General features: G+C 31.5%; 1 protein-coding gene and 1 non-coding gene across 14 annotated transcripts; both read left to right on the top strand.

Annotated features, from left to right (window-relative positions):
• The first annotated feature begins 101 nt into the window (after positions 1 to 101).
• Positions 102 to 6259, top strand: LOC108321596 (pentatricopeptide repeat-containing protein At5g46100). 13 transcript variants are annotated; one of them, XM_017553398.2, is made up of 4 exons: positions 102 to 224; positions 445 to 555; positions 863 to 2561; positions 3226 to 4175. In XM_017553398.2, the coding sequence occupies exon 3, from the start codon at positions 1038 to 1040 to the stop codon at positions 2475 to 2477; it is 1440 nt and encodes a 479-aa protein (XP_017408887.1). In that variant the 5' UTR covers positions 102 to 224; positions 445 to 555; positions 863 to 1037; the 3' UTR covers positions 2478 to 2561; positions 3226 to 4175. The 13 variants fall into 13 exon arrangements, 12 of the variants coding, with proteins under 12 accessions (XP_017408887.1, XP_052724320.1, XP_052724318.1 ...); XM_052868360.1 differs by adding an exon at positions 4257 to 6259 and having other exon boundaries at positions 112 to 555; positions 3226 to 3416; XM_052868358.1 differs by adding an exon at positions 4228 to 6259 and having other exon boundaries at positions 112 to 555; positions 3226 to 3416.
• A 7400-nt stretch (positions 6260 to 13659) lies between these two features.
• LOC128194176 (small nucleolar RNA U3) lies at positions 13660 to 13883 on the top strand. Its single transcript, XR_008245490.1, has one exon. It is a non-coding gene; the product is annotated as a small nucleolar RNA U3 (small nucleolar RNA).
• Positions 13884 to 16042: the final 2159 nt, after the last annotated feature.

Here is a 16042-nt window from a genome sequence, read left to right as displayed (position 1 = left end):
TGGATGGAAAATTATGGAAGTACATTTATTAACATTAATATAATAAATATTTTGTAGTATAATTTAAAAATTTAAACAAAATCAAACAAAATCCTATTTCTTCTGCAGGCACACACACTCTCTCTGGTTCTTTTCTCATTCATTCTCTGATTCCAAACCTAAACCAAACCAACTTCTCTCTCTTCTTCTCTCAGTATCACTAAGCATTGCGCTAGGCGGCTAGGGTTAGTTGCTTCCTTTTCACTCTCCCAATCAAACATCGAATTTTCTTCTGTAACCTTAGGTTTCTGAGGAGATTTTTCTTCCATCTACCAATTAATCACTTGTTTTATTCTTTTCTGTTTTTTCATTACCTATTTATTTTTTACATAGAATATAGGGATTTTTATTTTACTTTGTATTTTTTTTTTCAATGTTGGTGTCCTGGATGGGTTTGCAATGCAGTGAGTTCTGCCATTGTTGCTTCAGTGGTGCTTTGATTTTCCCAGGCGATTTTTCACCTTCGAGTGCTCTCCAGATCATTAGGAATCAGGGTTTTTTATTCTGTATTTTAAGGTGACTCTTATCCTCCCACCTAAGTCCTTTTTTTTTTCCCTATAAATTGAAGTTCTGTATTTGGGTTGTTAACTGTTGTATCATTTTGGGTTCTTTTGCCCAGAACTTGTTTTCTGGGATAAGTTATTTTTAGGGAAGGCTTTTCCATTCCCAGAAAACTAAGTTAACCTTCATTTTTTGGAGGTTTCTTTAGATTTTCATTTAAAGTATTTCCAAATGAGATTTTCCTTTTAGCCTAAATTTTTATTTTTATCTGGTCTCCTCTCACTCTAAAATTTTATTTTTGTCTGGTCTCATTTCAATTCAGTCGTACCTGGTGGTTGATACTTCACTGTTCACGCACATTATATAGCAGGAGACTTGTTCAATCAAATCCATAAGAATAAAACAAACTTGAATATTGGAGCCAGCTATCTTGTGAAGAACTAGCACTATAAGTGTCCAAACCATTTTTAAGTATTTTAATACAAATTAATTTTAATATGGGTAATAAAACTCTGCTCAAGTGGCCAAAGCAAATCACAAATTCCGTAGTTGTGCAGTTAATTAAAGCAGAAAAGGACGCGCACAAAGCTTTTACTATATTCAATTCTGCAACTGCTGAATATAGTAATGGGTTTCGTCATGATCATGAAACTTTTGGTCTCATGATCTCCAAGTTAGTGGCAGTGAATCAGTTTAGGACAGCAGAAGGGATGCTGGAGAGAATGAAGCAAGAAGATTGTAAGGTTACAGAGGACATACTTTTAACTATATCTAGGGGTTTTGGACGTGTGCATAGGCCACTTGATGCCATCAGGGTTTTCCACAAGATGGAAGATTTTCAGCTTAGACCCACTCAAAAGGCTTACCTTACAATAGTAGATATTCTTGTGGAGGAAAACCATGTAAAAAGGGCTATTGGTTTTTATAGGGAGATGAGAGAACTAGGCTTTCCACCTACTGTTGTTTCCCTCAATATTTTGATCAAGGCCCTCTGCAAAAACAAGGAGACTGTTGATTCTGCCTTACTGATATTTCAGGAAATGCCCAACCATGGGTGCCAACCTGATTCATATACATACGGTACATTGATTAATGGGATGTGTAGACTTGGAAATATCAGTGAGGCAAAGGAACTATTCAAAGAGATGAAGCAAAAAGGTTTTTCAGCTTCTGTTGTTACTTATACTAGTTTGATACATGGCTTGTGTCAGTCTAATAATTTAGATGAAGCTATTGGATTGCTTGAAGAAATGAAAAGAAATGACATTGAGCCAAATGTTTTTACTTATAGTTCTCTTATAGATGGTTTGTGCAAAGGTGGTCATTCATCACAAGCAATGGGATTATTGGAAGTGATGGTCAGAAAGAACCATTTACCCAACATGGTTACTTATAGTTCTTTAATCAGTGGACTGTGTAAAGAAGGAAAGCTTTGTGAATCTGTGGAGATTCTTGATAGGATGAGGATTCAAGGCTTGAAACCAAGTGCAGGGTTGTATGGAAAAGTCATAAGTGGCCTCTGTGCTGCAGGAAGCTTTCAAGAAGCTGCAAACTTCATTGATGAGATGGTGCTAGGTGGTATTTCGCCAAATCGAGCAAGTTGGAGCCTTCATGTTAGGATGCATAACATGGTAGTCAAGGGTCTTTGTAATAATGTTGATCCACCTCGTGCATTTCAGTTGTATCTGAGTATGCGAACTAGAGGCATCTCTGTTGAAGTTGGCACTTTTGATTGTCTAGTCAAATGTTTTTGTAAGAGAGGAGACCTGCATAAAGCTGCTCGGATTCTTGATGAGATGGTGTTAGATGGATGCATTCCAGATGAACAAATATGGAATGTTGTAATTGGTGGACTTTGGGACCGAAAAAAAGTGAGAGAAGCCACTGAGCTGTTGCTGGTTGAGCTGAGGCAGAAGTTTGTTGAAGCTGAAAGTTGAAGTCTGTGTTTCTCACATTATCCATATGCATTTCATTCTTACTGAAAACCTTTGGTATCTGGTGGTCTTTTTCTAATGTTGAAGGTTGTTATTTAGTTGCCAGTTGTGTTAGGCATATCAATCTTGCTTATTTTTTATTATTGCATTTAGTCTCAATTAATTTTGTGCTCAGTCCTTTAATGGCTTGCTTGTTATTTGTGCTAACTGTTAAATGAATCTGTAATTGTTTCTAGTATAGTTTAGCTGTCTTTTTAAATGCAATGATTTGATCATCACGTGACTCCACCATCAAAACATAAAGGAAGAGATTCTTGGATATTGTTGAAGAAAAAAGATTTCTCGTCAACCCCTGTAGCTTTTGAACCCTTAAATTCAACTACTGAATTTCAGTGAATTTTAGGATTCTAAATTACCCATTTCTTTTGAGCCGCTTCAAAGAACTTCAACATTTATCAGTTGAAGCTACAATTTGTTGCTTTCAAGTAAATTTTGACATCATTATCGTCTCAACCTTGATCTTAGATGGACAACCAAATATCCTCTAGTAGGTGTATACAATAAAAGACACGATTTCAATTCTTCTAATCCTATATATTTTTGGAGCTTCATAACATTACTAGTTAATGCCCAAATTGTTGCATCAAGAAATTTGAAGACTTTTTTTTCTTGAAAAAATAGTTTTATCTTTAACTTTTACAATTGACATTGCAGATCCAAACTAACCTTTTTCCTTTTTTTGTGACTGAAGATGTGCTGCCTTTTCAATTCATGATCTCACCTCATCTCAAAGGGTTGACATTTTCTGATGATCAGTGTCTTTGTGATCTGATGGTTTGAGCTTCAAATTGAGGAAGTAAATGTGCGGTGTAGGATTTAAAACTAAGCTATCCTTGGGGCTGCGACTTAACATTCCACACAACCCTGCTCTGTCTGAGTAAGGTAAATTCAGGTAATTGCAAAATTGGTTTTTTTGGTCGAACCTATTACTCGTTGATGTTGTCAGTTCGTAGAAAATTTGTTTCTCAGTCAGTTGCAGTAATTTAGCAAAATTGTGTATTCTTTAGTGCTCTTATAGTGTAACCATTAACATTTTAGTTGACATTCTTTATTTGCAGATTGCAATTATATGGCCTGACTCCTCAGGCATTAATATATTGGAATTTCATTTGATGTTGGATTCAAAATCGCACATGTGTTAAATAAAGGGGGGATATTCATTACTAGATAGCCTCTTAATGAGGATGGGTTATCATTATCACTGACTTGTTGAATAATGGCTCTTGAATATTTATGAATTGGAGCTTAATACTATTAAGTTTTTTCTAGTTGTATACTTCTAAGTCTGAATTAAACAATAAACCCAAATCAAATATAAGACTGTTGAAAAAATACAATTTGTTTAAGGTAAGATTCAAGTAGTTGAAAAGTTGCTGAAGCAATCTATTCTCCGTTAAAAAGGAGGACTTGGTGTTAGCTGTTGCTTACCCGATCAAAAGAGTGCTTCTAAGGTTTAATACATAGATTAATCAAGAATTTCTATAACTTGGTTTAAGTCAGCTTTAAATATATTAAAATGTTTTAATAATATATAATTTAAATAACGGATTTCAGTAGAATATATATGGATATGTGTGTGTGTGTGTTTATGTGTATAATTTGTTCCAGAAACAAGAAATAATCAATCCAATTAAATTATTGAAATAGGTAAAAAAAATTGAATATAAACAGAAGACTATTAATTTGTTGGAAGGGGGAAGTCAGTTCCATGTCTCTCTTTAGGAAGTGCAACGAAGAACATGATGCCCAAAACGTCAATTCCCACTGGCAATGCTGTGTGGATTTTCTGTATCTCAGCAGAGGATGTGGAAAGAGGCAATTCACTACATTCTGATCAAACAACACAATTACTGCAACTACCAAAGTTGTCATCACTGCATGCATGAAATCTATGAACTTTAGTCGATAATTTGCTCCGAGATGGGGTGGAAGGGTGGTTGATCCATCAATAACAGATATTCCCCTTGTTGTCTCTGAAGTCATTAGTTAAAACATAATAAAAGCATGAGGAACCACATAGAGATACAAGTGCAGCAGTCATGGCCTTACCGACAGAGTCACAGTAGCCAGTATTTCTGAAGATTGGAGAGAGAAGTTGGAAAGCAAGGGTTGTTCCAATTGGTAAAAGATTGGCCAAATGGACATTGCTGGCAGTGTCACAGTCGCCAATATCTTTGAAGAGTGCAGAAAGAAGTCGGAAAGCTAGGACTGCGCCAGTTAGTAAAAGGTTGGCCAAATGGGCAGTGCTCTGAAATGTCTAACCAACGGCTTTCTAATTTTTATGGATGATCACTTTTTGCTGGCAGCTTCTAATTTTTTGTTTTCTGGTGTTGCTGATGTTCGCTTCAAGTTTCTTAGGTTGCCAATAGATGTCAACCGTAGGGGATTTAAGACATGGCAGCCAGTTGTAGACTCTTTGAAGAAGATTCTAGCTTCTTGGAAAGGAAAAGGATTCTTTCAGAGGAAGAATTACTCTCCTAAGCTCTGTACTTTCAAGTTTGCCTCTTTATTTTCTTATCCTTCTACAAGTTGTCAAAGAGCATTGCTAAAATACTAGTGGGTTGAAGAAGAGAAATCCTTTGGTGTGGGTTAGATGAGAGAAAAAAAAATTGCATGGATTAGTTGAGATAATATATTAGCGTGCTTGGTAAGTGGGTATGTATTAAGGAAAAACTTGTGTAAATGGTGCGTGAGGTAAGTCCAATTCAGTCTGTGGTTTTAAAAAAGAGCATTAAGGTAAGTTAGAAATGGGAAATCATCAAAATTTTGGCAAGACATGGATAGGTCTAACTCCCTTTAAACATTTTTTTCCAAGGTTTTATCAAACATCAGAAGACAAGCAAGCATTTTTATCTTTGAAAAGGGGGATTGGAAAAGGGAACAATGGTGTTGAAACTAGAAGTGGCGCAGGGATATGTTTTTTGGGAGGTAGATCTCTTGGATATTTCAAATCTCATTTCTTACCGAACAAAGGAGCCTTCTGTAGAATTTTTTTTTTCTGCAATTTTGTGTAGAAACATTTGGATGAGTTGTGTCTCACGAGGTCAAAGTTTTCTCTTGGAGACTATTCCTTTACGGGTTGCCCACTAAAGTTGCTCTTTTTAGAAGACATTTTTTTTCTCATGATCGCTGACAAACCTTATGCTGTTTTTGCTTTAGTCATCCAGAAGATTGCTAGCATCTTATGTTCTATAGCTTCTCTACTTTGATATCATATGTATGCTTGGACATGTCTTCACACAATTCTCTACCAGTGTTTGGTGAAACTCATTTTCTTCTAAAAGGAAAAAGGGTTAAGAAGGCTCGGTACCTAGTGTGGCATGCATTGGTGTGGTCTATTTGGTCACTCTGCACGACTTTGTTATTTTTCAGCAAGCTTGATCTTTATTTGGTGGATTTATTAAGGTTCATTCTTGGTCTTGGTTAAACTTTCTGGTCGGCAAAAAGCTAATTTCTTTTTCAGATTGGTACATCAATCCTATATCTTGTCTCTCCTGCTCATCATGACATTTTCTTCTACAATTGGTTGGTGTCAAACATTGAACTTCCCGATCATATGAATCAATGTCGCCGAAGAAACCTCTAGCCTATTCACGTGCTAAAGGCTATACACGATATATTTTACTTCTCTATGTCAGTATATTATGGTAGACATGCAGGGACAACCTTGATTGCCCGTGGGTAATAGCTATCCTTTCTAGATATAGAAAGTTTTATATTTATATTTATATCTACTTCATTTGAGAACGTTTTAAATTGAGTTTTGGGATTGGTGCTACAAAAACGTTATTATAAATATTTCTGCAAAACAGATAGTCATTTTTTTTGTATAGTTGTCGTATTTATGTATTTCACTTATATAATCTCACTTAAAAACTATAACATAAAATCGTTAAATATAAATATATTGTAAATATAATATGGTGACATTGTAAATTAACTTTTAACAGTCCCGTCGCATTTATTTATAAGTTAGTTACTAATTAATTAAATAATAATAATATTGTATTCAAATAAAACAATCAATTTGATTCAGCTCTGATTTTCTAACCGAAGCCAAACATTCTTGAGTAAAAAATAGAGAATCCCAAATATTATAATGTTTTTTCTTTTTGATATTTACAATGTTTTTAATCCGTTTTTTTTTATATTTTTAAGAAACAAGTGATATATGATAATATTTTGTGTTAATAGTTATGTAATTAAATGTTAACCAAAGAAAGCATCAGTTTCACATTTCCTTAACATTTTTTGTCTAACCCTAGCTATGTTGAGTTTCTTTAGGCCTTCTTAAAAGGCTAAAATGATTAGAAAAAGGAAGTATTGACAATATTATATATATAATTGATTTTGTATAATAATGATAATTAATTATGAGTGATATTGATTGTGAATACATTCGTCTTTATGATAAAGAATGTTATATTTTAAAAAATTGTATATCTTATGAAACTATTTATATCATATGGTAAAGAATGCACAATAAAAACACCTTTTTATATCAATTAAAAATGATTTTTTTATACTGATTGATATAGAAGTAGGAAATATAGAAAACATTGATTTTTTAGGCCGGTTTTAAAATTTGAGTGTGTGTTTTTTTTTTATAAATAAAAAAGATGTTGGAAGTTCCACGTCAACTAGAAATAAAATCAATTTATAATATATAAGTGGATGCAAACATATCTTAGAAGTCAATTTTGTGGAGTTGAGTAAGACTTAAAAATCACTTTCTAACAAAAGATAAGAAACTACTTTCTATACTATCTATAATTAAAATCGATATATTTTTTTATTATTACAAAATTATTACCGTGTTCATTATTATAAAATTATTACCGTGTTCATTTTCTATATATATTATAATTAGAACTGATATAAATTTTTTTTATTACAAAAAATGTCACTTGCACAATTCGTATAAAAAGTGTTATTTTATTTATAATTATGGTACTATACCAGTGGTGGATTATAACCGATATAAATAGTTGTTATAAAAAATATCTTTCACACTAATAATTATACTTTGGAAAAATAATTGTTAAGAGAAATTTTTCTTATTATAACACTTGGAAACACATAACACATGTGTGTTTACATTTTTTCATAATAACAAAAAAATATTATTATTATTATCATTATTATAATTACAAAAATAAATTTAATTTTTTTTACAATTTTCTTTTTTTAGATAATTTTTTTTATTATAAGTTATTTTAATTTAAGAAAATAGTTAAATTAAAAAATGGTCAAATTAAAAAATTAATTAAATTTAAAAAATAACATTACTTAAAAGATAAAATTGATAATATAATTATTTTGATTTAAATAAAAATTTAAAATACAAAATTACAAACAAAATGTGTATAACCGATAAAATCTCTTTATAAATAATAATCACAGCCGTACAATAGAGAGAATTGTGGCATTGATCTTAACAAAAGAAGAAAAGAAAAATGTGAAGCTTCCTTTTTTGTTATGCTATAACATTCAAACAAACAAAACTCAGTCTCTTTTATGTACCGTATTAGCACTACAAATCTAGGATAGCATGTACACATGTCTCCTCATCATCATAAAAGTGCATGCTCATCATTGAAAGCAAATGGATTATGCAGTAAAACAACAATAACATATCATATAAAAGATAACTGACATCAACCTGAGTTTTTACGCTGTCTTCGATTCAAATTCCATTCATTTTTTATGCATGAATGATTCCTTCAATTAAAAGCAAAAGCATACAAAAATCAAATCACATTGTTTAACTGCACGTGTGAAAACAAAAGATTTTCATATGTCAAAATCACATTTTTTTATTATAATCTCATCACTTTTGTCTGCAAATGAAAGCAAAACTTAAGGCATGTAACGTGGAAACTCATACTTTATTATTGATTCATGCAATCAATTCGATCGAAAAAGTTCGAAAAAGTTGGCTAGATATTAACGCACATGCATGCTTTATTAGATTCAACGTATTTGCACGAATACATAATATATGATGTTGTGAAAGTATAAAAGGAACACAGATGCATTTTTTGTAGAGATACCCAGTTGTTCTTTTAAATAGAGTTAGATTCAAAATAAACAAAATCAGATTTTTATTTATTTTTTCTTTTAGACAACCAAAACAAGTTCTGTTCTCATAACTCAAAATCAGAATTCTAAAGATTAGATCCTAAGAATTTTTCAACAATGTCACATGATTGATATCATTGCTTCATTACAAACTATAACTGAAACACAGCATTAGTGAGTTATCAGAGAAAATACATATAAAAAAAACTTGCTTTTCAGATGACAGTTAACATAAACTCAATTATTTGACAACTTTTGTATCTCAATCACTGCTTTTCAGATGGATCTGTGTGTGTGTGTACGTTTAGTCTTCTTATGTTTTTAAATTTCAATATTCTCACATTTCCATATCAGTACAATTATACAGACTTAAAACCTTGCAATTTCAGCTAGCTTTATTCTCACGGTTTCGCTCAATTATTTGAGTATTCTTTCATAATCTCTTTTAAGTTTCACCCATCTGTTACAAACTCATACATTTAAATCAGACAGATAAATTTTTGGTCAGAACTAAATTAAGAAAAAATAAATAAAAGTTCAGGAGGGAGAGATAAAAGTTTAGGATACACGAAAATTTATCATTAATCAACAAACAGTTTTATTAAGTAACATATATATGCTGCCCTAATATCTTTAAAACATTCAGTAACATATATATGCTGCCCTAAAAATGAAAAAAAAAATAATATAATATAAAAAATTCATAAATTCATTTTCTTAAAATTTTTGGATTGAAAATAATATCAATATGTAAAGATTTATTATTTTTGTTATCTTCCTAACAATTTATGGAGGTTAAACTTTATATCACGTTTATGTGACTCTTCCTAATGAGTTTATGGGAGAAAATAGAAAAACTCAATTATACTAATGACAGTTAAAAAAAAATTCAAATTCATATTATTTTAAAATTTGGAGTTAAAAATAATGTTAATTTTCTTATATTAGTTAGATTCATATTATATTTATATAATTTTTTTCTAATGGAGAAAATAAAAAACTCAGCTTTATTAGTGACAGAAAAAAAGTAATTCATAACACCTTGACTTTAAAAATTCATAAACACCTTGAATTCAAGTTTTGAATTAAAGTTTTGAATTAAAAATATCAATATATCTTTAGAACTCAAATCTCATTTATCTCCAATTAATAATTGAAAAAAAATATCACTAAATCATGTCTTGGATTTAAACAGAACATGTTCCATGGATATAAATAGCTTCACTGCAAGCAAAATTTATCTTCAAATTAAGGGCAAAAGTTTTAGTGTTTCATTTTGTAGTTTCTTTGTTTAAGATCTTGTTACCACTATCCAAATGGCACCAAAGATAGACATTCAGCAGATTCTATCACCCTTCCGAAAGCCACCCAGTGGTGGAAGTGGAACTGCAAGTGCTTCATCCTCCAGTTCAGCCTCTTCTACTTCCAGCTCCACTTCCAATGAGATAACAAAACCATTAACCATTCAGCAAATCTTTGGCAGAAAAAAGAAGTGATGTTAAGCTGCATAAGGAACCACACAGCTTTCTTTCTTTTCCTAGTACTTTGTTTTTCTCTTTCTGTCTTTGGTTCAAAGTGTTGCTTCTTTTGCTTTGTTTCCTTCAGTGGGTGATGTCCGAATTAAACCATGGAATATAACTACTTTCTGGTTGTATTGTGTCAAATATAAAGGAAGTGTGTTTCTCTTTCATTGATTGTGTGTTTGGTTGGATTAATGCATATATATGTGACAAGCCATGTGCGTGAGCTGAAGAGCAGGTAAAATTCTTGTCTCTCGGAGACCAAATTTCTACTGCTTTGATTGCTGCTAAACTTGCATCTGTCATACATATTTCCAACAAAATAATGTGCATATATACATACATACATATATACATACATACATACATACATACATACATACATACATACATATATATATATATATATATATATATATATATATATATATATATATATACATACATATATGCACACACACACGCACACATAGTGTATCTGATAAACTTTGCTTTTTCCCTCCCTGGTTTTCTGCTTACATTTCAATGATTTGTTGAATGTGTTGGATCTCAACTGGGGAGAAATTCTTCTATAGTCACTTCACATTAAGCATACTATTTATGTGAGGCTACACTAGCCCTAATGGCTGTATGAATTCTCAAGGGTGTGAGAATAACCATCTTCATGATAGATATTTTATCTTTTCGGTAATTGGTTTAATTTCTTTTGTATGAACACAGGTTGTAACACATTTCAAGAGAAGATGTAATAGAATTTAAGATAAAGAGAAACAATTTAAGAGGCACTAATAGCAGGTTAATACTGTAAAAGTAAATGACTGTTGCAAGAAACAGAGGAAAATCAAACAGAATTAGGAGGATATATATATATATATATATATATATATATATATATATATATATATATATATATATATATATATATATATAAATGCAATTTTTTAAATGTTCGGTTTTAACTCCTTGCTTTGGTTGGGTGAAGGATCCACTTAAAACATTAACTATAGTGGTAGAAGCACCATATAATATTTTTGGATAAGCTAAATCTATTGTTGAAGGAGCAGAAGCAGAAACCTCTTAATTACATGAAGATTGATTTCATCATGATTTTTTTTTATTTGCTTATTATTTATAGGAGTTAATATTTTCTCATTATTAAAAAAAGCTATATTTTAGAAATTGCCTAATTAGTTAGTGATGTATATAAAGTCATACCTCGAACAAATATTCAAAAAAGTATATATCCTTTATTCTTAATTGTAATTTTAATCGAAAGACAAGATGATTTCAACATTTTCCCATATGTCGCTTTAAATATCCATGATACTATTTGATATAATTTAAAGATATAATTAAATATAAACCACTAAAAATATATTTGTATATATTAATCTTTTACTTTACTTAACTTTAGTAATTTCCGTATATACTTTTTACCTTTAGTTGTTTCTTGCATATATGAATGAATCATTGTGAAGATAATTAAAGTGATAAAAACAAGTGGGAAACACATTAATTCTTCGGTTGTGCATTCGTGTGATCTCGGGATGCGGTGAGCTGAAAGATGAAGCATCCTTGACAGATTCAAGTTACATATGCACATTTTTCAAACTAATTAGTGTATATAATAGAAAGAAGAGAAGCTTTTCTTAAGTTCTTATATATACTTTACATATTTTTGAAGTGCATGATGTTCGTTTCTAGTTTTTGCATGGAATGTTTTTCTTAGTGACATCCATTATTGGAACTTGGAAAATGCTACATTTAGGTTGCATGGCTTTAGAAACGAACAGTGATTCTTTTAAGCACCAATGTGTTTTTTACGACGACAGTATTATGCATTCACATTATCTATTTTCCTTTTCCTCTATATCTAGGATCACTGCTTGGCCTAATTATTACATGAGCTTTGCTTTTCCTCAAAAGAAGAAACCAAATTAGATACATAATTAATTGGTATTCAAATTCCTATTGTCTTATTCATCTTGCCCACCAAATTTAAAGTAGAATAAATCTACTATCACAGTTCATCGAATCTGCTTTATAATTAAAGTTAAATGTTCACATGTATTTTTAGCGCGGCATTCGAATATATGATGAACTAGGGCACATATATAAAGCCACTTAAGGATTGGTTACTGAAAATATATTCTTACACTCCATTTGAAATGTTTCAGTATTGCATATCTTTCACTCCATCATCAATGCAATTTTATTTAATCCAAGAAAAAAATCTGGAAAGGCAGGAAAAGATAATCTTGTGCACACTGCTCTATTCCAAAGGATTTTAGTAGATGTAAATATACGAATAGTTGATGAAGGAAAATGTGATAATCTCCAAATACGCCCTCTTAAAACTTTTCCCATTCATCATCAGAAAAGGAATGTAACTATAACAAGATTTCTATCTGTATATTACACTGAATTTAAGCCCAACGGAGTACTTCCTCCACACTTTTCCTACTCATCATTTCCTAATATTAAGCCACTTAATATTAACTCACCTTAATCGAAATATAAATTACAGCAGAGACCGGTTGAAGATTCCCAAACTTGAAAGGAATTTTATTTTTGAGTCTGCAATCAGTCATCTGAGTGAGTATGCTTTAAAAGGGGGGGCTCAGCTCTATGTTCCTGCTGGAAAATGGCTTACCAGTCATTTCACCATCTACCTCCACAAAGATGCTGTTCTCCTTGCATCTCAGGTATCTCTCTCATTTTTGTTCCTCCTCTGATGAAAAAGCAATCACGAATATGAGATTCATAACTCTGCCAGTGCAATAGTGTGGTGTGAACCAATTCCAATACACTTTTAGCCTTTTGTTCAAACTGAAACAGTTCCTAGTGTGGTACATTTTGGGACTATCACTGTGACACTACTAACCAAAATTTTTCTTGGTTTAGGACATGAGTGAGTGGCCTGTGCTGAAGCTAACTCCCATCGTATGGCAGAGGAAGAGACGCAGCTGCTGGAAGGTACACCAGCTTCATATTCGGAACAAACCTAAGTGATGTTATCGTCACAGGTATGCAAACAAAAAGTTGCATGCATCAAACAATCAACCTAGTAGTTAAAGTTGATGAACCTTTTCATCAAACATGTGCTACGCATCAAAACTTTGAATTCTAGTTCCCAAACTTTACTTACTCAGATTCATTGCCTTAATATAACTGCCGTAGTATAAAAACCAAGGATGATAAATGGTGATAAAGTGTAAATGAAAGTAAAAAAAAAAAGCAGAGACACAGAGAGAGAACATAAAAAAAGTATAGCAGAATAAATAGAAAAATAGGGTGCATGCAGTGTGAAAGCAGAGTAATTGATATAGTTAGAGTGTTTATCTAACCGGTAAATGTTGAGATTACAATCTGACTTGCCACCACAAATATCATATTCAGATTGCAAGTAATAAGAAACTAGCTAGACAGGAATTGTTCACAATGACAATAGCAAATTTAGTCCCACATCGAAAGAATTTTGGAAATAAAGTACATTTATAAACGTGAACCAGACAGGGTTGGTCATGACCTTACTTGAACAGGATCTGTTCTATAGGCTCGTACCTCTGTATCCTTAAGTTCTAAGGAGACAGGAACTGAAGTCTGGTGGATGAACCATGACCCTGTGATCAGAGCGTGATTAACGGTAGTGTGGGTCTTGTTTGCGGACTAGGCTCCATCACCAACTGTAGAGGATCGTTCCCTGACTTTACAAGCTAGGGATGGTCGCAGGGTTGTCTGACAGACTCCCATTCTATATTTTTTATTTGGCTTCTCTTCCATCTCCAAACACTGATGGCATAAACCCAGGTATGCAGCTCAAGATTTGGTGACTATAACGATATATACAGAACACAAAAAGAAAAAAAATTAAAATAAAATAGAAAATTATTACAAAAAAATTTATGTGAACATTTGGACTCGACATTTCTATTGATATGTTAAGTAAACTTTAAAAGTTAAATTCAAAATTATATTTTCTTCCATGATTAGGGTAACATTAAAACTCAATTTATTAAAAAAAATAGTAAATTTTATATGAAGACAAGTTTTAGAATTTAAGCCAAATATAAACTTAAAGTGGGAAAGACATTGTTTTTCAACAAAACAACTCTACTTAAAATATATTACGTAAAGTTGTGAGAATTCAAAATTATTATATCTATTCTTACTACATTTTCTTTTGTAAATTTTGCTTTCCTCCCTTTTACATTTTTTTCCCTATATTTTTTTTTCAATCACATTAGCTTTTTAACAAAATTACTCTTTGAATATAGAGATGCAATAGTTAGTTAGATGAAAAAGAAGAATAAAATTTCAGCAGTTTTATGAGTATTTGTAATAATAAACATTATATCATCTATAACTAAATCAATATCTATACCTATTACACTTTTTTTTATCACATCATATAATTTATAAACTTATATTTTTATTTCCTCTCCAAGTGTATATTAAGCGTTTGTCAAATTTTAAAAAATTAAAATAACCTACACTATAATTTTCAAACTTGGGATAGTTGATTTTTATTTACGAATAAGTCATTATTAATCTTAATAACTTTTTAAGACCATTTTCTTATAAAATTTTGAAAAAGTAAAATGTCATGCATGGCGACGGTTTCTTAAAATATGTTTGACTTTTCTTAAAGTATGCTTAAACTAAAATTGTTCTAAATTTTGATGATTTTAATTGTGTGAATTTTTTCAAATTAAGCCCAATCGAGTTAGCCTCATGTTCCTTTGAGTTGACGACATGTTCTACCAATTTTCCACCAAGCTCTATGCATGCTCCTTCGAGCTATGTAAACTTTCCAAGCACCTCTCTAGATTTAGTTGTCTGGTTGGCCTGTTCACGTTACTTGATTGTCTTGCCAAGTTCACTGTATTACTTGACAATTTGTTGAGTGCTTCATATGCTTCATCTTGTTGTTTGGGTTATTTGTATATTTTACCAACCTCTTCAACATGCTTGGTTGTCTAGTTGACATCTCCTTACTACTAAGAAAACTTGTCAAGTTTTCTTTATTACTCGACAATCTTGTCAAGTACTCCACTCTACTAGACAATTTTGTCTAGTTCTACTTTCTCGGGCTCAGCTTAAGAGCTACATGTCATCAATTTCATCTTATCCTCCACTAGTGCCTTTACGTCCATCATAAACAATTGTTCAATTGAAAGTCATGAACGATATCTTATAAATTGAAAGTCGTGAACATTATCCTATAAATTAAAATACGTGAACAATATCCTATAAATTTAAAGTCATGAAGGATATTTTATAAATTGAAAGTCGTGAAATATATCTTACAAATTAAAAGTCATAAAATATATTATAAATTAAAAGTTGTGAAATATATTCTATAAATTGAGAGGCGTGTAGACAATATCCTATAACATTTATTAAGAATTTATCATCACGATAACTTCAATTGAAAAGTGGTCAAGACTTATGAGGAACATGAAATAAAAAAGTTAACTTTTATTTTTGTGAATTACACGATAAACTATCCAATTTTTTAATTTTGACTAAGGGTATTTACAATCATTTTGATTTCTTAGTTTGATAATGTGGTTAAGAGAAGTCTTAACACAACCTCAACTTCTTTGTTTTCACTTCTTATTTTGGCCTTAGACTCATGCACAAATATAAAAATTGAGGACTGCTACATAGTTTCTGGAGATGACTGTCTGTGTGGCAGTGAAAAGTGGATGGGATGAGTATGGCATAAAGTTTGGCTGGCCAAGAAAGCATTTGGTGGTGAGAAAGCTACCATGCATTTCTCCAGAAGGTGCAACCATTGTCTTAGGAAGTGAGATTCAGGTGGAATCCAAGATGTCAGAGCTAAAGACATCACAGCCATTGACACAGAATCAGGGGTCAGAATGAAGACTGCAGCAGGAAGAG

The sequence above is a fragment of the Vigna angularis genome, chromosome 9 (assembly GCF_016808095.1).
Source record: "Vigna angularis cultivar LongXiaoDou No.4 chromosome 9, ASM1680809v1, whole genome shotgun sequence".
Classification (NCBI taxonomy): domain Eukaryota; kingdom Viridiplantae; phylum Streptophyta; class Magnoliopsida; order Fabales; family Fabaceae; genus Vigna; species Vigna angularis.
Note: the sequence above shows the minus strand (reverse complement) of the source record. Positions and strands in the feature narration are given on the sequence as shown.

Bases quoted from the DNA above. Each gene is read 5' to 3' on its own strand.
- LOC108321596 (XM_052868360.1), top strand. From the start codon at position 1,038: ATGGGTAATAAAACTCTGCTCAAGTGGCCAAAGCAAATCACAAATTCC.